At 46.0% G+C, this 19,291-nt stretch overlaps 10 protein-coding genes across 10 annotated transcripts, besides 17 other annotated features; all 10 read right to left on the bottom strand.

The window, feature by feature from the left end:
- Positions 1-7: part of a microsatellite that runs on past the window's edge.
- Positions 8-128: 121 nt separating this feature from the next.
- Positions 129-156: a sequence feature (AT_rich).
- Positions 157-456: 300 nt separating this feature from the next.
- Positions 457-478: a sequence feature (AT_rich).
- A 397-nt stretch (positions 479-875) lies between these two features.
- Positions 876-901: a sequence feature (AT_rich).
- A 278-nt stretch (positions 902-1,179) lies between these two features.
- Positions 1,180-1,218: a microsatellite.
- Positions 1,219-1,420: 202 nt separating this feature from the next.
- Positions 1,421-4,594, bottom strand: Tb10.70.5350 (hypothetical protein, conserved; the record flags this gene model as incomplete). Its single annotated transcript, XM_817399.1, has 1 exon — positions 1,421-4,594. The coding sequence occupies one exon, from the start codon at positions 4,592-4,594 to the stop codon at positions 1,421-1,423; it is 3,174 nt and encodes a 1,057-aa protein (XP_822492.1).
- Positions 4,595-5,207: 613 nt separating this feature from the next.
- Tb10.70.5360 (La protein) lies at positions 5,208-6,215 on the bottom strand (the record flags this gene model as incomplete). Its single annotated transcript, XM_817398.1, has 1 exon — positions 5,208-6,215. One exon carries the CDS (start codon positions 6,213-6,215, stop codon positions 5,208-5,210), a length of 1,008 nt encoding a protein of 335 aa, XP_822491.1.
- A 511-nt stretch (positions 6,216-6,726) lies between these two features.
- Positions 6,727-6,771: a microsatellite.
- Positions 6,772-6,802: 31 nt separating this feature from the next.
- Positions 6,803-6,855: a sequence feature (GA-rich).
- A 41-nt stretch (positions 6,856-6,896) lies between these two features.
- On the bottom strand, positions 6,897-7,466 carry Tb10.70.5370 (hypothetical protein; the record flags this gene model as incomplete). Its single annotated transcript, XM_817397.1, has 1 exon — positions 6,897-7,466. One exon carries the CDS (start codon positions 7,464-7,466, stop codon positions 6,897-6,899), a length of 570 nt encoding a protein of 189 aa, XP_822490.1.
- Positions 7,467-7,524: 58 nt separating this feature from the next.
- Positions 7,525-7,573: a sequence feature (AT_rich).
- A 308-nt stretch (positions 7,574-7,881) lies between these two features.
- On the bottom strand, positions 7,882-8,664 carry Tb10.70.5380 (dihydrolipoamide acetyltransferase, putative; the record flags this gene model as incomplete). Its single annotated transcript, XM_817396.1, has 1 exon — positions 7,882-8,664. One exon carries the CDS (start codon positions 8,662-8,664, stop codon positions 7,882-7,884), a length of 783 nt encoding a protein of 260 aa, XP_822489.1.
- Positions 8,285-8,309: a microsatellite.
- Positions 8,665-8,854: 190 nt separating the features above from the next.
- Positions 8,855-8,886: a sequence feature (AT_rich).
- A 197-nt stretch (positions 8,887-9,083) lies between these two features.
- Positions 9,084-9,118: a microsatellite.
- Positions 9,119-9,385: 267 nt separating this feature from the next.
- Positions 9,386-9,407: a microsatellite.
- A 93-nt stretch (positions 9,408-9,500) lies between these two features.
- Positions 9,501-9,535: a microsatellite.
- Positions 9,536-9,644: 109 nt separating this feature from the next.
- Positions 9,645-9,676: a microsatellite.
- A 46-nt stretch (positions 9,677-9,722) lies between these two features.
- Tb10.70.5385 (hypothetical protein, conserved) lies at positions 9,723-10,016 on the bottom strand (the record flags this gene model as incomplete). Its single annotated transcript, XM_817395.1, has 1 exon — positions 9,723-10,016. One exon carries the CDS (start codon positions 10,014-10,016, stop codon positions 9,723-9,725), a length of 294 nt encoding a protein of 97 aa, XP_822488.1.
- Positions 10,017-10,562: 546 nt separating this feature from the next.
- Positions 10,563-10,583: a microsatellite.
- A 576-nt stretch (positions 10,584-11,159) lies between these two features.
- Positions 11,160-11,188: a microsatellite.
- A 159-nt stretch (positions 11,189-11,347) lies between these two features.
- Tb10.70.5400 (hypothetical protein, conserved) lies at positions 11,348-12,178 on the bottom strand (the record flags this gene model as incomplete). The annotated part of the gene is made up of 1 exon (XM_817394.1): positions 11,348-12,178. One exon carries the CDS (start codon positions 12,176-12,178, stop codon positions 11,348-11,350), a length of 831 nt encoding a protein of 276 aa, XP_822487.1.
- A 442-nt stretch (positions 12,179-12,620) lies between these two features.
- Tb10.70.5410 (hypothetical protein, conserved) lies at positions 12,621-13,766 on the bottom strand (the record flags this gene model as incomplete). The annotated part of the gene is made up of 1 exon (XM_817393.1): positions 12,621-13,766. One exon carries the CDS (start codon positions 13,764-13,766, stop codon positions 12,621-12,623), a length of 1,146 nt encoding a protein of 381 aa, XP_822486.1.
- A 426-nt stretch (positions 13,767-14,192) lies between these two features.
- Positions 14,193-15,638, bottom strand: Tb10.70.5420 (hypothetical protein, conserved; the record flags this gene model as incomplete). The annotated part of the gene is made up of 1 exon (XM_817392.1): positions 14,193-15,638. One exon carries the CDS (start codon positions 15,636-15,638, stop codon positions 14,193-14,195), a length of 1,446 nt encoding a protein of 481 aa, XP_822485.1.
- A 349-nt stretch (positions 15,639-15,987) lies between these two features.
- Positions 15,988-16,566, bottom strand: Tb10.70.5430 (hypothetical protein, conserved; the record flags this gene model as incomplete). The annotated part of the gene is made up of 1 exon (XM_817391.1): positions 15,988-16,566. One exon carries the CDS (start codon positions 16,564-16,566, stop codon positions 15,988-15,990), a length of 579 nt encoding a protein of 192 aa, XP_822484.1.
- Positions 16,567-16,800: 234 nt separating this feature from the next.
- Positions 16,801-16,850: a microsatellite.
- Positions 16,851-17,789: 939 nt separating this feature from the next.
- Tb10.70.5440 (chaperone protein DnaJ) lies at positions 17,790-19,040 on the bottom strand (the record flags this gene model as incomplete). The annotated part of the gene is made up of 1 exon (XM_817390.1): positions 17,790-19,040. The coding sequence occupies one exon, from the start codon at positions 19,038-19,040 to the stop codon at positions 17,790-17,792; it is 1,251 nt and encodes a 416-aa protein (XP_822483.1).
- Between the last annotated feature and the right edge of the window lie 251 nt (positions 19,041-19,291).

Below are 19,291 nucleotides of genomic sequence, written 5' to 3'. Positions count from 1 at the left end.
TATATATTGGTAATATGGTTCCGTCCCTCTTTTATTTCTTTATATATTTAAAGGCACTGCTATGCAGTTGCCGGGGGTCTATATATTCCATGAAGTACAAGAAGTGGGGGTTGAAGAAATCAATAATGATAATAATTATAATATAATATAAAATAAGAAAGTAGATATGCAAAAGCAGCCACAACAACAACATCATTTTTATTATTATCGTCACACACACACACACACAGGATAGTCATTTAAATAAGAACATAAACTAAATTGTATGAATGATATACCACCAATTTCTACAGCGTGGATGTGCACCCCATAATTAAACGATGGTAAATGCATGGAAATAATTCATTGGGTTTTGGGGGACAAAAACAGGAGCGGCACACCGCTGTTTTCAAAAGCCCGCATGCCCTTTAGAAACCGTAAATCAATAAATCATATTGATAACGTTTAAACGATGAGAATAATAATAATTATTATTATAGACGGTTTGACAGCAAACCTAAAGGCGCATCGGTACACAAATAGAAGCGGTAAAACCACAAGAGAATAAAAACTGACATCTTTTGCAATACTTTTTGCGTCGACGGAACGTTGCAGTACAGGAGGAAGACAAAAAGGAAAAAAAAAAGTTTCGCGATGTGTTTCCACATTTATACTTTTCTCCTCCTCTTGCCTTCCTCCCTCCCATACTCGCCCTTTCTTTTTAACATTATGGAGTTAACGTTTTGTGTACAAGTGCACGCATTCATGGTTCAAATGAATTGCACACAAAGCATTTGTGTCTATTGGGGAATTTTTTCATGTTGGGACTTGAATACGTCTTTAAAAAAAAAAACAATAACAAAAGACAAGCGAGGAGAGAAAAAAAAATAGGTGCGTAATAATAATAATTATTATTATTTTTGCAGGAGACAGCAGTTTTATTTTTTGGACATAAGGTAGGAGGATGTATACTAATATGAGGCAATCACATTTTATCCACACAAGTGCCGGGACAGGGCAAATGAAATAAACATATGACCGCGAGAAACGCGCCCTTTCGAGTTAACCTCAGGTAGTCATGCCTCATTCAACATCAAATTGACCCTGCCATATTACTGCACATAACAAAGACATCACCACCCATCTTCTCTGCTCTATAACTCATGCATGCACACACATTCTCTCTCCCTTTTCCGACTGTTTTTTTTTCTTTTCTTTTTTTTCTTTTTTTTTGTTTTTCCAACCTTTTTTTCTTCTTCTTTACATGCGCTAATTCAGTAAAGGGAAATATACTTTGAGAGAGAAGTGCGAACTGAAGAGAGGGGGAAACCCCCTGGGGTCGCGCTGGTAACCCGATGGACAGTGTGAGTTTGATTATTAACTAATACCGCTCATATGAGAAAATGTAATTGAGCAGAGCGCAACAGCACTTCTTAACCCCTCACGACTTTCCAAGGGCGGCAAGTTGCTCCTCCGCTTTTGCCCGCAGCACCTCATCCATAGTTTTGTTCGCCACAGCCGTGTATAACATCCATGCCTCCTCCGCGTTATTACCCTCTACTGCACCCGCTAAATAATACATGGCCGTGCAGCAAACTGCGCTGTCCTCCCGACCGCACTCCCGCTCAACAGCGAGTGCCTTCCGCAGACAACTTTCACCGAGTTCTCCCATACACGCACGGACAAGATCGCGGCCAAGTTCGGTTAATAACCCGGGGTCGGCGAGTCCTTGCATAATGGCCTGTCGTAACACAGTTTTGAGTTCCACACGTTCCTTTCGAAGACACACAAGTGAGAGGTACGCCCATGTCCGCGGGTTGGTGTTGTTTAGGGTGTTTGATTCACTCAAGCATTCCTCAGCCGCATCTATTTTATTCAATCGGTAGTACGCAATGCCGGCACCCAACCAAGTGAGACTGCATGGCCATGCCTGAATTCCAATGGTAAAAGCACCCAACGCATCATTGTAACACCCTGCGGTAATCAACAGATTCCCAAGATGAATATAACTCGGGCCAAAGCGGCGCCGCGGCTCCTTGTCCTTAGCGCACAATACGCTCTTGTATTCCCTGATTGCTTCGTCACTTCGGCCGAGCGCCGCGTAGCAGTCACCACGAAGTATGGTAACCTCCTCGATGTATGGTTCTAACCCTTCCCCATTTTTCAGTGTTTCCAACGCCTCATTATACTGCTCGCCCAATGCAAACAAACGTGCGTATAGGACCTCCGTATGTCCACCACGAGAGCATCTGGTTAGAGAAATATTAGCGAGGCCAGGGTGCTGAAGCTTCAGTAAGTAATCTGCAACCTCTTTGCTGACAGAGGTGTGATCCACATCGGTGCTGAAACTTAATGCTTCCCTCATAGCAATAGTCCCTTCATGTTCCCAGTGAGCCCGCTGTGACTCATACCGGGGCCCCCGTTCTAGATTCAAAACATGCATATCACAAAGGAGGGAGATAAGTCCCCATGAAAGACTGCTCGGCTTTGCATCCACCGCAGCTTGCAAATACACGGTTGCCTCATCAAAGCGGTCAAAAGTAAGAAGGAGAGCACCATATGCCATAAGCGAGGGCGCATGCGTCGGATCATGAGAAATGGCTTCTCGAAAACACTGCTCTGCCCGCGTTGTTTCCCCAATCCGCACAAAGTAAGATGCCGCATCATACCACACGTCCGGAAAGCTTTCCGCGCAGGCACAGCTGGCGATGCGTGCCTGGTGGCAGCGTGTTGCGCGTGCGTAGTCCCGTATTGTTTCCGCCTCTTCAGCCCGCTCTAACCACACGTAGTCAATGCCATCATCAGGTCCCTGTGGCGATGCGGTCGACGGTTTCGCTGTGGCAACCCGATTGGCATTTTCCTGTTCTGGGGTGCTCATTCCCTCCACCATGTTGTGTAGTGTGCAGTGTATGCTGTTGAGAAGGTGGACGTATAACTCATTTGTAAGTCGACTAATTACATCGGGTGATGCGTCCTTGTCAGAGAGGAATTTTTCGCGAACTACGTTCACCACTAGGGGAAGTAGCTGCTCCTTATACGACTCAAGTCTCCCAGAGTTCTCAAATACTTCCAAAATTTCCTCCTCTTTGCGCTCGCTGTCTGCATCCTGAAGTGCAGCGCAGTCGTGCATCATTCTCTCTGCAATGGAAGCTACCATATCTGAGAACTGCCGTGTGCTGTCTCGGAATTCCTTCCTTGGTGGCGGACGCTTTGGAATAAGGTTGGTCGGGAGCACAGCGGGACGGATACGATCTTTTGGCAACTGTACAAGCGTTTTCTCAAGTTCTATTGAAACAACTGCAGATGTTTTGCAGGTTACGTACGGGTGTTCCCCTTCTGTGTCGATTTCTTCGTGGCGAAGTCCCTGCGCCATATTCTTTGACCGTTTGGACGTTTTTTTAACCTCCTCCGTGCGAACGGCTGCCTTTACGGGTTGGAGTTGAATATCTGCCGACAATTCACGTGATCCAGGATCGGAAAGCGGTGCCAAATCGACAGGTATGATAGCACGGAAATACCATTCTTGTTTATCTTCCCACTCAGTTGGCAACCCAGGTCTTAGTACACGGGTAAATTTCAATTCTAGCGGCCTCCCTGACAACATCATGCCCTCTAACGCCATGATATGACGCTCATCTAGTGGCATACGAATCATACAAGGTGGTGTGTCGTCGTCTTCGGGGACGGCAACTGGGGTTAAGTCCTCTCCCACACTATTCCCCGCAGTTTTCTTCCGTCGCTTTCCCAACAGTTCCTCACTTGGTGTGGGCGCACGCTCAGAGGTTGGTGGCGTAATCCAAATAATCCGCGCCTCCGGTTGCGCATCATCCTCCACTGCCTGTGAGTTCCCGGTTGTTTTCGTCGTGGAAATTGACTTACCTTTAGTGGGTGCCTCCGGAACCTCATGCATTTGCCGCAGCACGTCCTTTGCCGTTGAAGACAGTGGAGGCAATGCGGCATTTTCGATGTAATCTCGGTATTGTGGGAGGTACTGCAGCAACCGCCCGTTAGCGAGGGTGAAAGTTTGATTTCCATCAATAGTGAAGCTCACTTCATATCGGAACGGATGCTCCGGGTATGTCGGGTGTTTACCATCCGACCACCAACTGGGTGGTACATTCTGGATACCATGAACTTTGATATCCATGTGGTTCACTATGTCCATACCGTCATTACTGACCTCTGTAGTCATTGTGATCTTTTCTGCATTACAATAAACGGGAAACGTATACGCACGCATCAAGGTGATGATGTGTGTTGTAGAGAAAAGGAGGAAACAAAGAAAGTCAATATTTACAGATGATCTAAGTAGATCAGCAACGGGAGTATTTAACAAGCGCCCCGCAAGGGTGATCAAGCGCTGACGGATGGGACACAAAAAATATAAAAAACGACGAAAGAAACCAGCGTTTGTGAGTAGTCGCAGGAGAAAGTGTGTGTGACACTCTCTGAGACACCTAACACTGGCAGAAGTGGGGACACGACGATTGTCACTGCCGGTTGCAAGAATATGAGCGGGAGGTGTGCAGGAAGAATAACGCCAGTAAATGGGGAGGGAACGACACGAAACAACGGACTCGTGGTAACAAAAGGCCCAGGCTGAGAAATACGGCATTTACGCTACAGTGTTAATCTGGTATAAACACATATCAGCATCCTGAAAGCCTTTTACTTTACCTGCTGTTTCCTTTCCGTTCCTCACATGTTCATGCCCCGTGCCTCCATACCACCCGTTCCCCCAGATTACACAGTCACTCAAGTCCGCATTTTCTTCCGCGGCGCCGGGCCTCTTTTTACACCTGCCAGATACAAATCACGCCACGTAATTTCCCCATCCCCGTATTCTTATCTTTTCTTAAAAGTAACCTTGTTCGTATGTTACTATTGAGTCAACATTTAAAATTTGCCCCATTTTAAATACGCTTATTTTATGTTGTCTTGTTTTTAGTTTTAGAAATGCGCTTCCGGTTGTCCCATTGCTGCCAGTTACTGACCATTTTTTCCGAGGCCACACCGCGTGTGCAACCACTCCCTTCCCCTGACACAAAACGGTGAAAAAAAAGCAACAACAAAAATCTCTCTGTGTCACCCTCCCTGTCCACCTTCCTTACTGTTGGTAGGTGGTTATCGCATAGTTGTAACAGGAGTGAAGAGAAAAAGTCAGAGGGGCTGATGAGAAACCAGTGAGTGAAGAGCGCTTCGCTTAAACACACATATGCACGTGACACTTATTCACGTGACCGCTTGTGTCCTCGGCCCCCTCGCCCACCTCGTCCTCCTCGCCCGGAACGATTATTCGCACTCTGCATTGCACGATCCACAATTTCCTTCTCCACATTTTCCAATAGCTTTTGTTCATCGTCACCCTCCAACTTCTTTATATCCGGTTGTTTACCGTTAAGAGTTGTACCACGGCTCTTTAAGTCCGCCACCATCTTTTCTCCTGTCTGAGTATCCTGAAATATGAGCAGTGCGCTTTCCTTATCCGGCATAAATACGTAACGAATCCCCTTCTGCTCCTCCACAGGCCATAGATTCTTCACCGTGGCGAAACTCTCCATCTCCCCACAACCGCTTACACGATAGCTACTTCCAAGCGGCATGGGTGGGGTTTTCTTCTCCGCCCTGTCAGTTGCACCGCCGTTCTTTGTTTTACTTGACTTCTTTGCTGCTATTTCTTCCGCCTTACGCTCCAAGTACGTTGTTTTCATCTCTGCTGTAAGTTGCACATCGTCGTACATGGGAGGGGCCTTTTGGAACGCCTCCGCCTCTTCACTACTGTTGAACACAACAAATACAGAGGGCTTTGTGCGGCTCTCTGGAGGTGCGTCCTTTTTCCCAGCAAAGTAACGGCGCCATACCGCCTGCACCGTACCGTGTTTGCTGAAGAATTCGGTAAGTTGCTCGAGTGTTGCTGTGGGTGGTACAGGTTTCACATACACGGTTTGGTGATCGGTTTGGATGGATTCCGGAAGCGGATCCCTGCGGCGCACCATAAGGCCATCCTCAGACAAGACAAGCTTTTCGCTGGGACGAATTGCTTCTACGACTTCCTTCACATCCGTCGTAACAGAATTCACGCGCTTGAATGTTAGAAGGGTCTCCAGGGAGACGAAACCCTCAGCATTTTCTGCCATCTTCCCCTTCAGGAAAATATCTCTCTGCACATTCACATCGCTGAAGTAGAACTCCACTTGCTTTTGCAACTTCTGCTTGTTCTCGGAGGAAAGTGGCATAGTTGTTTATTCTTCTTGTTTTTTTTTCCTTTCCCTTTGTGAATGTATGTGCACAGCACAAGATTAACAATTGACATCAAAAGATGTATTGGGGAAATCAGAAGGCCAGAACAGCAGAAAGATGCGTACAAGCGAGGGGTTAAGAAACAGAAACAAAGCAATGAGAGTATAGAAGTTGTTGTCGAGGCAATACACATGAAGAGTTTCAGGCTCCAGCGGCGTACCAGAGCGAAACGACATTTCTCATTCGAATTGATTCACCAAAAAAAAAAAACAACACGCCATATGTTAAGAAAGAGGAATGTAGCGGAGGAGGGGGGTGGTGGAAAAAAGCGTTAACCTTATTTCCCTCCGCCAACTCCATCACATTAACACATTTGCATCTGAAATTAAACGCTCCTCCCTTCGGTTGTTGTTATTCCTGCTTTGTTACTTCACCACACATACGTGAGAACACAGATGTGTTAGTTTTCCCATACCCTGTGTTATTAACCCCATAAAATATGTTCGCACTGTTATTATAATTATAATTATTTTTAAAATTTTTATTATTACTTACTCCTTCTCTCCTACACTTCTGGTGCGTGCTTCCCCCCTTCCTTTCTTCCTTCCCTCCTCCCTCTTTCTTTCTTCCTTTCTTGACTTTCTGATTATTATTTTTTTTTGTCAATCAATTTCCCGTTACTTTATGTGGTGGAGGCGCTTTCCTTTTTTTTTTGATTTTCTTTTGATCTCCCACACCCCTCCTCTGACACACATACCTTTACAATTCCCACCCCATCCACCAGAAGTAACGGTATGAGATGTGGCACGGCGTGTACTGACATAAAGGAATTTATATATAAAGCACACACACACAAAAAAAAAGGAGATGAACTCACGTAACAAACGAAACAAAAACACATGATCGCAAGGCACGCTAAAAGAGGGGAGACGCTGCGCAAATAACCAGCAAGGAGCAAAAATATTGTAACGTTTACTACTTTCAACACGTGACGTAGGATACTTACATCTCCTCTCATCTCCCAGCTCACTTGCCTTTTCCTTTTTCCTTTTTCTTTTTTCCTCCTCTTGGTGGTGGTGCGGAGGAGAATATTCATTTTGCATTTCTGCCACATTTACTGTGTTTCTTTCTTTCTTTTTTCTTTTGCCTTCTTCTTTCCATTTGTATGTGCTAGGCGAGTGAATGTGAGGGAACAAACTCAGCCACAAAGAGGCAGACATAGGCAAATGAGCGAAACCAAAATACATAACACTTACACGCACGCAGTAATGAAGTACACGTTAAAAAAGGAAGAAAAGTATAGCGAAATAAAAAAATAAAAAATAATGATAATACGAAAATAATAAAATAAAAACTCAACCGTTACTGCATAACAAAGAGGAAGGAATGATGGAGCGGCTCTTTCATCACCACATTATATTTTCCACCTTCCCTCCTTTTTGACATTGTGTTCACATCGCGGAAAACTTTCCGCTCTTTCTTCACACTACCTCACCCTTTTGTACCATTTCTTTTGTAAATGGATAACAAAACCATCAAACGCATGCAGTAACGGGGGAAACACACACTTACACACACGTTAACAACACCCACGCGACCGTTTGTATTACCCACATCTTATAATTGCATTGGTAACTGCTTTCAGGCATGTAGCTAATGTGTTTACTTGCCAACCGCTGCGCCCTTTGCCTTTGGAGTAGGCATACTATTAAGGAGTTGTTGCAATAATGTTGTGTCTGATACCTTGAAGTTATATACGGGGAAGGATTTCACCACAGCGCTGGATCCAACAGCCCCGTTCGTATTCTCAGCACAACATTCCCGAGAGGCGTTAGTAAAAGACGAGGAGGAACCCTTCGGTGCTGGTGCCGCCTTCTCGTAGTCAAAACCGGGCTGTCCAACAAAATCTGCTTTTGTGAAGCGTCCTCCTCTTCCTGTTGGTGTGATGGCTTCCAGTGCTGCCTTGTCGAGACGGGCTGCAATTCGCATAACGCCCGGACCACTGGCTGCAACCGCCTCGTCGAGAGAACCGCCGTAACGGATTTTACCACCAGCGGGTTTTGGAGTTTTTGTTGTTGTTGTTGTTGTTGAAACGGGAGCTGCAACCGCCTCCTCGTCAACATTACCGGGTTCCACGTCCTTCAATGTATAATCCGCTAATTTGGCCACATCTTGCGATTCCTCAACCATCGCGGCTATTGTTGAAGCGACGGCGACAGTTTCACCATTCTGGCGGAATATTTTGCCCAAGTAACCGGCATCGAAGGTGTTAGTGAAATCCACAACTGCCTTGTCGGTTTGAATGGTGCAGAACACATCATTCTCTTTTACAAGATCGCCAACCTTTTTCTTCCACTCAACAATTATGCCGCTATCCATGGATGGGGAAAGGGCTGGCATATAGATGGGTGAAAAGTTCACCAGAAACGCAAGCGACCTACGCATTTCCCTCCTTGTTGAAACTTTGCTCGCTTTTTGCTGTATAAATATGATTTAATTTACTTATTATTTTTTCTTTTCTAAGCACTTAAGGACCCGTGGCGTCCTCCAATTACTTCTGCTTGGTCACATCAGTTTATTTTGTTCACGCAGTGAAAGTTTGTAGTAGTTTAAATAACGATAAAAACAACGAAGGAATTTAAAATAATAATAATTATTATTATTATTCCTATTGATGTGATTAATAATAGAATTATCAAACACCAGTCAAGCAGCCACAGTCTTTCGAAACAATCATAATGGAAGGGACCGATGGTGAAAACACCCGCGGAGTTCGCGAATGAATAACTGAAAGAGTTTCTTTTGCCCTCACACAAAATCCGTGTGTATTTGTATTTCCCCCTCCTCCATTTTCTCCTTTTCCCCTTTTCTTTTCATTTCATTTCCTTTTTTTTTTTTTGGTGCGTGGTGGTGGGTGGGGGTCAATGTGGCAAAATATAAAAGAGATGACCAGCGCCGAACATATGAAACAATAATAACAAACTGGAAAAAGTGGCCACAAGTTACTGCATCAGCGACAGTACACACACAACAAAAACAAAATCACACGGGAAAAGGTACAACGTCATTTAACCCCACTACCTTTTTTTCTCCACTCTTCCATACACTACAAACGTTAGGAGTGAACAATGAAATGAGTGCATTTATCAATAGGATTTTGTTTGAGGTTGTTGTTGTTGTTGTTGTTGGGGGAGGGGGGGGGGAAAGCGTCGCGGTGGGCACAAAAAATAAATAAATAAATGGAAAAGAGCAACCACCCTTCTCCACAAACAAGCATGCGGATAATAATAATAATAATAATCATCATCATCATAATCATCAACAACAGCAACAACGACGACAGCAAAACGCGAAAAGAGAAAAATGAATTGCACAACACGTTAAGAGGCTACGGTGAAAACAAAGCCCCCTCTCCCCCCCCCCTCCACACACACACACACACACCATACAAACACACCAAATAGATGGAAGGGAAGGTGTGTATCTGTTTGTTTGTATGTGTCCTAAAGTATTAAAAGCACCACCAGAATAAGTGACAATACAATAAAGAGTGTCCAGAAACCCCTACTTTCACTTTCCCACAGCAACTGCCCAACATTATAGTTTTGCCGGCGGCTCTCATCCGTTGCGCGCTCAACGTCAGTTTGCAGGTCATCGAGCATTGTGTTCTGCTCTTCTAAATCCTCTCCAATAGCTAAAGCGTACTGTCGTGTGTTTAGCACAGAATTGTGCAACTCACCGAGGAGCCGGTCCTGTTCAGAGACGGCATCAGTGAGTTGAAGTTCTTGTTTAGACATGTTGGTGAATGACTACATGAATGTTAGGTAAATAATTAAGCAAATAAACATACATGAATACATACACATATATTTAAATGTATGAAGAAATTGTAGAAGGAAAAATAAAAAAGTGAAAAAAAAATAAAATGGGAAAAGAAGAATATGACAGTAGTGATACCAACAAATGTCAAAGAACCAATGACTGTTTTTGATCCCTCATTTCGCACCAGAAGAGGTGTGTAGGATGGGTTGAACGCTTTGATAATTTAAGACGACTCCAGTTTATAGTAGTAGTGGTAACATTAGCATCTTAAATAGTGTCGAAATAAGAAAAAAAAGACGAGTGCAGGGAAATACCCACACTGATACGAAATAAAAAGAAAGTGATGCACAATAATAATAGTAATAATAGAACCAAACAAAAACAAAACAAAAAATGAGTGACAATGGTGAAGATCGCACCCCACTGCTAACTCTACCGTTTCACAAAGAACGGGAAGTAACTTGACCCCTTGCACACACACACACACACTCACTCACTCACAAGCACCTAAGAAAAAAAACATATATATATATATATATATAATCGTTTCTAATTCCTGTTAGCCTCCCCCAACCCCTCACTGTCATCCTCCATCGTTCCCCTTAACCCCCATATACATTTCTCTTTTCTTTAGTATTCGCGCACACTTGCGAAGTTTCCATATTTTTCCAGCTTAGCCCTCTCCAACGTGATTCAACTCGTGCGCTAAAATCGTTATGTTCATCTGTTGTGGTTATGGTGGTGCGGCAAGCGGCAACTGACGATGAGGGTACTGCGAAAAGTATGTGGAACGGAAGGATAAAGAAAACTGAGGTTCAGCTGTGGGTACTGCAAAGAAGCATTTGTTTGTGTGTTTATGTTTGTTGTCTCGTAACCATCGGTTTCGGGGGTGGCGCAATTAGCCGCACACGCGGGTTATGCAAAAGTGAAGGATGCAAAAGACCGTCAAGACCGGGAAAATCACTTGGGTTAATGAGGATCACCCGCTCACTGGACAAATCGTGCGGAGAGGTCAAATGGGTGGAAAGCCTGCGCGAAAGACGGTGCCTTTTCCTCGTGTTATGACATTTCGTTTGCGCGTATCTTAAAAGAGTCGTTTTTGATACACACACACAAACATACATATATATATATATATATATATATACGAAACTGCGATGGTCAAACTACACAATTTTACTCTGGTATTGGCGCTGTTGAAAATTATTTGAAACACACCGTTCATTGCCTCGTGAGGGTTTCCCTCACCACTTTCTGCACGGTTGGTACCGTTGATAACATTTGGACTGGGGCGCCCATCGCCACGTTACCTGCCACTGTTTTCATTTCCGTCCCGTCCCCTTCCCCATTCCACATTCACATTCACATCCTCATCTCCCTCCTCTCGCACACGCTTCTGACGCGCTTTTATCCACGGCTTTGGTGATGCCGCGGTTGCAGCTTTGGACACTTCGTATGCCGCTGAGCCAATTGTGGGATTATCCACTCGAAATCTCTTCCGTTGTATTTCCAACCCCCCAACATGTGCGGCTGCGGAAGCTCCACCAACTTCTTCGGCCGCTTCCCAATCCGGTGAAATGCCACTGAGGAGTGTTACGAGATCGCGGGAACGCTTCTTATGGGGTAGCGGCGTAAATGTGGACGCAAGCGTTTGGTTCGGTGACGGTGCAGTTGTGTCATGCCACGTGATAGCAAGAGGAATGTTTTGTTGCATCGTACCGAATTGGGAACACAAGAGTTCCTTATCCCGAATCAGACCCTGAACAACTTCACGTGAAGAAGCCTGCACCGCACGGAGCGCCGCGGGATGGATGTGCATTCCCCATCGTAAGTTGGATTCCCCCTCATTCCCCTCCACTTCTTCCGCACCTTCCTCTTCGTTTCTACATACAGATTTATTCATAAAACAATAGTCGCTACCTTCACTGCCAACCCGACATGCGGGTCCTCCAACAGACTCAACACTACTAGCGAATTCAGAACTGCATAAGTGCGGTTGTGATGTCACCTGCTGTTGAAACCATGGGGCACAGGCTATTCCGTTTGGGAAATGAGTTCCAGTACAACTGTTTGGCACAAATTCACCAATCTCAGCACTGTTGTAATCCCAACTGGTTGCAACGTCCTTGTTTTCCATCTTCTTTTCGTCACTTTCTCTCCACAACCTCCTCTTTTTTATACTTGACTCCTTAATTTGTATGTTCGATATTCTATTTTTTTTTTCTGCTTTTTCCTCTACTCTCCTAAGCTTTAGAAGGATGGCAAGAAATGCGTCTAACACGAAAAGGAAAAGGGGTGTGAGAAGGGAATATTTTTTGAGTTAGAGGAAAGTAGAATAAAAACAAAACAGACCCTTAAAAAAAAAGAGAAAAGAGAGAGCTGAAGACACTACTGTCACCTTTGTAGGAAGTCACCACTACCAGACAGAATGGTCTTATCTTTTTTTCCCCTCTTCCATTTAAGGACGCGCTTTAACAAAAAGAAACTCAGTGATAAAAAAAAAACTCAGTTCCCCTGTAAGACGAGATGATACTTCAGCGTCAGCATCCCTCCCCCGTTTCTCCCAAATTCCTTGAATGTTACGACATGGAGAAAATGCTGAGAACCCCCGACTCATCTGCAACCACGGCAATATTATCTTCTGCAGCCATTCCCACACAACCGGGCGTTCCCACAAAGGTGGGAGGAAGCGCAGGGATGCGCCTGGGGACAAAACACGCCTCGTTGATGTTATTAATAGATGAAGTTGAACACCGCTCCCAGGTAAGTACTGCACCATCCGCTTGACACGACAGTACACTGGAACTATGAGGCATATGCAAACCAGTGATGGGGGCCCCGCAAGAAACGCTGTGGTCCACTGCTTTGCTACCTTTCTCGTGCACGGCAGCAAAACGCAAGTCCCATAGTACTAGCACTCCATCTTCTGTGCCGGCCACAATACTGTTATCCTTCACAGCAAAAGCAGTGAGTGGGTCCCGCGGGGTCCATTTCCACGCGCGCACAACACTTTCCTGCTGCTTTAGCCGAGGGTCAATCTCTAACACGGCGTGATGACATAATGCAAGAAGCGAGGAGACATCGCCATCGATTTCACACAACCGAAGTAGTGGGAAAGTTGACAACACAGGCAATTCTACGCTTTGTTGCACTGACAACCGTGTACCACTGAGGTACATCATCTTGAGAGCGTTTGGTTCACCGCGCTCACCTCCACAAGCAGCGACAACTCGGGAACTGTTATTAGAGTCCCGTACCCCGCCGTTACCTCTGTAAAGTCGGGTTGCAACAGTCCAACTCCTGCTATCATCCTCCATCACTTTGGGAAGAATCTTATATTTTACCGCCGTGTCTTCTTCATTTCCGTTGTCACTGGTATCACTATCCGAGTTTCCTGCATCCTCTGTGCGACGCAGAAGGTACGTCTTTGGACTCTCCTCTTTTCCTTTGCTGGCGCACTGCACGACACAGTGTACAACGCCGTCTTGAGAAAGCATAAGGGAGAGGGCATTTACACCCACACCAGGCATTTCTGTGTGTATAAGCCGAAAATTACCCGTCTCCGTGGGGTAATCCCATTCAAGAAAGAACACACGGTTGAAATTATCATATGCTGGTGAGACGGCGACAACTGCAGCAGGGGAGCCGCCATCTAAGGTAAGAAGGCTCAGGTGTCGCGGAGAGATCGGAAGGTACTGCTGGGCCAGCAGCTCAAGCGCCATCATCTGGATGGTAACCCCTAACGCGCTGAGTACTGTCGATTCGCCCGCTTCCGGTGAGCCTCAGCGAGGTAACTTTCGGTTATATTGTGATAGAACTAACCCCTACCTTCGCCTCCCCACTTTCCGTTTCGCTTCACAGATTGCACTTTTTCACTTCGTTTTGTTTCGTTTACCATGACCATTTCATCCAGAACGGTATCAAAATGGGACAAAGGTCTTGAGGAGAGCAAGAACAGCAAACAGACTTGTAAAACTCAACTGCCATTATGTGAAACATCAGGGGCTCCCACCAACTGAACCGAAAAGAAAAAGGCAAACTTTGCATCTTGCAATTAGGTTCTTACGCAGCGTTGTTAACTGAATGACTGGATTTACACGCTCGATGAAAGGCTTTTTCTCTTACACCTTTTACCTTTTCCAACCACCATTTTAGTCCTCCATATCAATCTCTGGGATTTCCACATCATCGTCGTCATCGTCAGCGCTAACCGTTAGAGTAAGAGGTGCTTGTGATGCAGTCGGCTCCGCTTGTGGTTTCTGCTTCTGTGAAACTGCAGGAGACACGCTGCTTTCGCAATATTTCTCGGCAGTTCCCTCAAACTGCTGCGGTTGCCGCTGCGGAGTTGCTACTGTTTTACTTTCCATCGGAGTCGTTGACTGGTAGGCAGCTTTAATATTCCCCTCCTCTTCTCGCCGCTTACTGTGACCGTCATTACCCTTAATACCACCACTGATGGGTATCGGGAGGCCCACTGCAGGCATTTTCTCATTGTTTGGATACACTTGAGCGGACTCAACTTTATGCCCGTCAGACCCCTCTTCCATTGTCACACGCCTCGTAGGTCGCTCCACGACGTCTCGAGGTGGGACATAAAACGGAATAGCGTATGGATGACGCAGTGCCGTAAGGGTTACAGAAAGTCGCATAACAGACCGAAGTAGCTGGTGGTGCTCAACACCCCCGTAAAGTGAAAAAGATCTCATGGGGAGCTCCTTTACCGCCCGAACAGCACACGCTGCAGTGTTACTGGGTAGTGGCCTACACAACGTTAATAATGTCGTCAGTAAGCTAACACACTGCGGTCTCAGAACGGCTTCCACGGAGGTTTGTTGCGGTTCCACCTGTTGTTGTTGTCTCTCTTGATAACTTGCCAACTGCCCAGTAGAGCAACCTGCGGACGCTTGAGCATTAAGCATGCCATTCACAACAACCTCTTCCGCGTAACGTAGCGCTACTTGCTGCATCGTTGAAGAGGGAAGAAAAGGACCCAACGCTACCAGAAGATCGTCAAATGCACGCAAGTTACGCTGTGTTGATGAGCCATCGTATACCTTCTCCTGATCAACTGCGTTGCGGTCTTTACCACTGATGTCAGTGCTGCCGTTGGTGTTAGCGGGAAGGCCTTGACTGGCTACCACGTCTACTACCACACACGGGGAACCTAACAGGAAGGGACTCCTCTCGGCGAGCAGAAGTGCCAACACTTCCTCCAGCAGTCGTGCCGCACCCGCTCGGAAGTATGTGCCAAGCATTGCTGCCAGCTCCCAACAATCACTGCTCACAAGAACAGGAGATGTCACACAAATGAGTACGCGCCGCATGATTGCATCGAGTGACGGCATAAGTTGCACACCATACAGCAAAACAATTGTCTGAAGTGCTCGGAAGTGCGGCTCCGCCATCACTGCAAACACCTCACCACCTCGTTGGCGTTTTATTCCAGCCAACGCAGGACCCGTACCTTCCCGCTGCTCCTTCTTCCGCTGATGCTGCTGCGCGTCAGCAACGATGGCATCGATGGCTGTAAGTGCGCTTCCCAGCACATCGGTGGCATGCACAACATTTGTCATGCTCTGCGCCGCGTTGCGGTTCATATCCAGTGCCCGTCAACGTGCCACCTCACACTGCGTCGGGTTAAACTGTCACATACCACGTTGGGAAGTAAGAACAGGAGCACAAAAACGAAAAGAATTAGAAGGAAAACAGAAGAGAAGGGGAGTAGCCTCTGGTGTGAAACTAAAAGACATTTTACGAGCAATGAGGGTGGGAGGACAGTTTTGCGAAGAATGGTATTGTTTCGTTCGTGCCTTTTGGAGAAATACGTTGGGTATTGCGACCACACCCGTCGACTTTTATGCACATACGTATACGCAAACACATTTACTTATGTAACCTGGTCGAGTGACCCAACGGTTTAAAGAAAGATCCCAGTGGATGAAGCTCTCACGATTTTCCAGTCAAAATGCACTTCACATGAGTCCCGTTCGCTAGCGTTTGATATTGGCTGAGCTGACGCTCCAATTCTTCTAGTTCTCTTCCTGCTGTGGGAGCAACGGTATTTTCGTAAACATCATCCAAGCGAAGAAGCCGCGCTGAGAGAAACGCGAGTCGCTTGCCGAATTTATCCATGCGGCTAATCATCACCACCTTTTCCCCAGCCGTGATGGGCTGCACACAATTAGTCTGGAGGCTTACCGAAACATGCATATCATTTGTGGGAAGCAGTGCGGCGGCAACATGTAGCGACGTTGTGGTGTCGACAAGTGAAGTAAAGGTCCCCAATCCCATTCGAGAGCCATCACAGAGGGCAGATGTAACAGTAAAGGGGAAAGCCATTGCAAATATAGGCTGACGGGCCTTTGGATCCTGTATTATCAGCAGTTGAGTTTCCTCCTCCTTGTAGCAAAGGGCTTTCTGTAGCTCCACATTGTGAGGGGAAGCTTTCAAAAAACGATTAAAATGCTCCACAAATTTTGGAAAATGAGATGCGGCGGGGACCCACAAGGAGTGTCTCGAAAACATAACCGTTTGTATTCACTTTTGTACAGACGCAACGCGAGCGGGCCCTGATTGTACCTTGTCTTTAAGCAGTAGGGAGCTGAGGTGGCCGTTATTGAAACTTGCTTACTCAAATACGAGCAGTGTTTGTATGGTCACGTGGGTGTACGTGACCGCGTGTGTGGTCTAGTAACTCGAATAAAGTTCCAAATTGAGTCAGGGACAGCAACAAAATTTTACTGTCACAACGCCCTTGAAATATATATATATATATATATATATATTAATTTATATATTTATATTTATATGTTCGTGTGTTTGGTAAGAGAAAAAATTAAGGGCAAAAGAGCTCGTTCGCTTGTGTGGCATGAAAAGGATTGATGTTTTACTGTTCATTTTCCCTTTTTTTCCTTATCACTTCACTAACGAGCACCACTTAACCTTATTATCCCCCTCACTTCCGTTAACTTTCAGCAGGGAAAATTATTTTACTCAGAGAGTTCAAGATGTTTTTTTTTCCTTTTTTACTGAAGTTATTAAATATTGTTATCCAAATAATGAGTTGTAATAATACTGGAAGTAGGATGTCGGTGTTGAACCGCATGGGGAAGGGAGAGACAGAGGAAAAAGTAGCCAACATCAACAAACACGGTGCGTATCATAACCCCACAAATTGTAAATGAAGTTGAGGACCTAAAAACGAAAACAGGAAAGGAGACGAGCAACTGCAACAACAGAAACAAAATAAAGCAAAACACAAAACTCGAAGACAATATTTGATCTTTTTTTTCTGGGCTGACTCATTCTCTCAGTTGGTGAGCCATTCAACAGTAAACCAACCGCAACAACGGACCAGTGGAAGCGATGGGAATACACGCGAGATAGTGCCCTCCTCCCCTTTAACGACAACAGAAAAAAAAAATTGTCTTCTCTTTGGCATCCCCTTGTAATAAACGTCCTTCACGAAAATATACAAAAGCAAAAGTAGCGCAAATCCCGCTCCACTACGTCATGTCCCTGCTCTTTATTATACCTTCCCCAGACATGCACTTCATATTTTCCTTACCGGTGCTTGCTCCTGTTGTGTTTTGCTATTTTCTTTTGTTTTCCCCCTCCTCTGATGGATAAACCTTTATTCCCGTCCCGACTAGAAACACCTACTACTTCCCATTCCACTCTTCTTCTTCTTCTACTCTCTCTCTCTCTCACACACACACACACACAAACTCTCTGTCCCTCTCCCTGGCCTACTGTTGAGTACACTGATGTGCTGTTTGACCTCCACCGAATCCCATACTGAAGACATCCGGGTTGTCAAAGCCGCGAGTATCCCTGGAACGCCGCTGTTGCGCCTGCCTGGCCGATGCCGTATTCCTTCTCTGCCGTCGTGCGGTCTCATCCCGAAGCACAACTTTCTGCCCTCCCACGTGGGGGAACCCTTCAGATACGTGAAAAGCGTCCGCGATCAGATCAATCTGCCGTGAGCTTAACTTCGTCGGGTACTCCACCTCGAAGTGGATGATGAGGTTACCTCGCTCAATTCCGCCCGTGTTCGGCAGCGGCATACCTTCGCGATGGACAACCCAACCTGCCTCCGGGTCAATCACTTGCCCAGCTGGGATCTTTATCAGCAGCATTCGTTTGTCTAAGTGCTGTACCGGGAGCTCAAAGCCACAGAGAGCTTCCTGTAAAGTGATGCGATAGTTCATGATGAGATGATCTCCTACTCGACGGAATACGTCATGTGGCTTTTCCGCTAGAATGATGAGCACATCTCCCTTTAGTCGCACCCCCAGCACTTCATCTCCCTCGCCTTCAAAACGTATCGCATCATCCGCCTTCATACCCCGCTCGATTGGTACCTCCAAAACTTTTTCATCCCTTACCATTTGCTTCCCATGGCAGCGCCGGCAAACGTCGCTCTCCCTCACATACTTCCCGCAACCCCCACAGTTTTGGCATGTTAACTGCACCTGCTGGCGAACACCGGGGATTATGTGCTGCACAAGCACTTGTATGCCTTGGCCATTGCATGCCTCACACATTTGCTGTTGAGCCCCAGGGCGCACACCACTCCCATCGCATTGGCTACATAACCTGTCACGCGTGACTGCAACACGCTTCACACGCCCATTGTACATATCTTCTAGCGATACCGCCAGTTCGTGTACGAGATCCCTTGGTTTGCGCTCGCCACGTTGTCGCCGCCCACCACCGAAGAACATGGAGAAGATATCCGATGCGTCAAATTCACCCTCATCACCGCCACCACTAAGTCCATCTTTCCCGTGCTGGTCGTACAGTTTTCTCTTATCCTCATCACTGAGAACTTCATAGGCGTGACTAATCTGTTTGAACATCTCCGCAGCCTCTGCGTTGTCAGGGTTTTTGTCAGGATGGTATCGCAGGGCCAACCGCCGATAAGCGCGTTTGATGTCATTTTCAGTAGCATCAACCGCTACGCCAAGCAGCTCGTAGTACTCTGTCTCCTTGACCATGTCGCTAATTACTTTTGCCTTAGCCGTAGAGACGTAACGCAGGTTTTCCCCTCCTTCTGGTATACTTCGTACAAACCAAAACAAAAAAAAAGTACGAACTTAATGTGCAACGTTGCGTGCAGTGTTTTTCGATGAATCAGTAGTGTGTAGCGGTGCGCCAGTCAAATAAGTGGAAAAAAACACACAATTCTCTCCAGCCGCTGTAAAACCAGTAACAGACTTATGCAAAAAGTAACGAAAGCACTCAGGGG

The sequence above is a fragment of the Trypanosoma brucei genome, chromosome 10 (genome assembly GCF_000002445.2).
Source record: "Trypanosoma brucei brucei TREU927 chromosome 10, whole genome shotgun sequence".
Taxonomy (NCBI): Eukaryota; Euglenozoa; class Kinetoplastea; order Trypanosomatida; family Trypanosomatidae; genus Trypanosoma; species Trypanosoma brucei.
The sequence above is the reverse complement of the archived record's forward strand: the minus strand, read 5'-3'. Positions and strand labels throughout refer to the sequence as shown.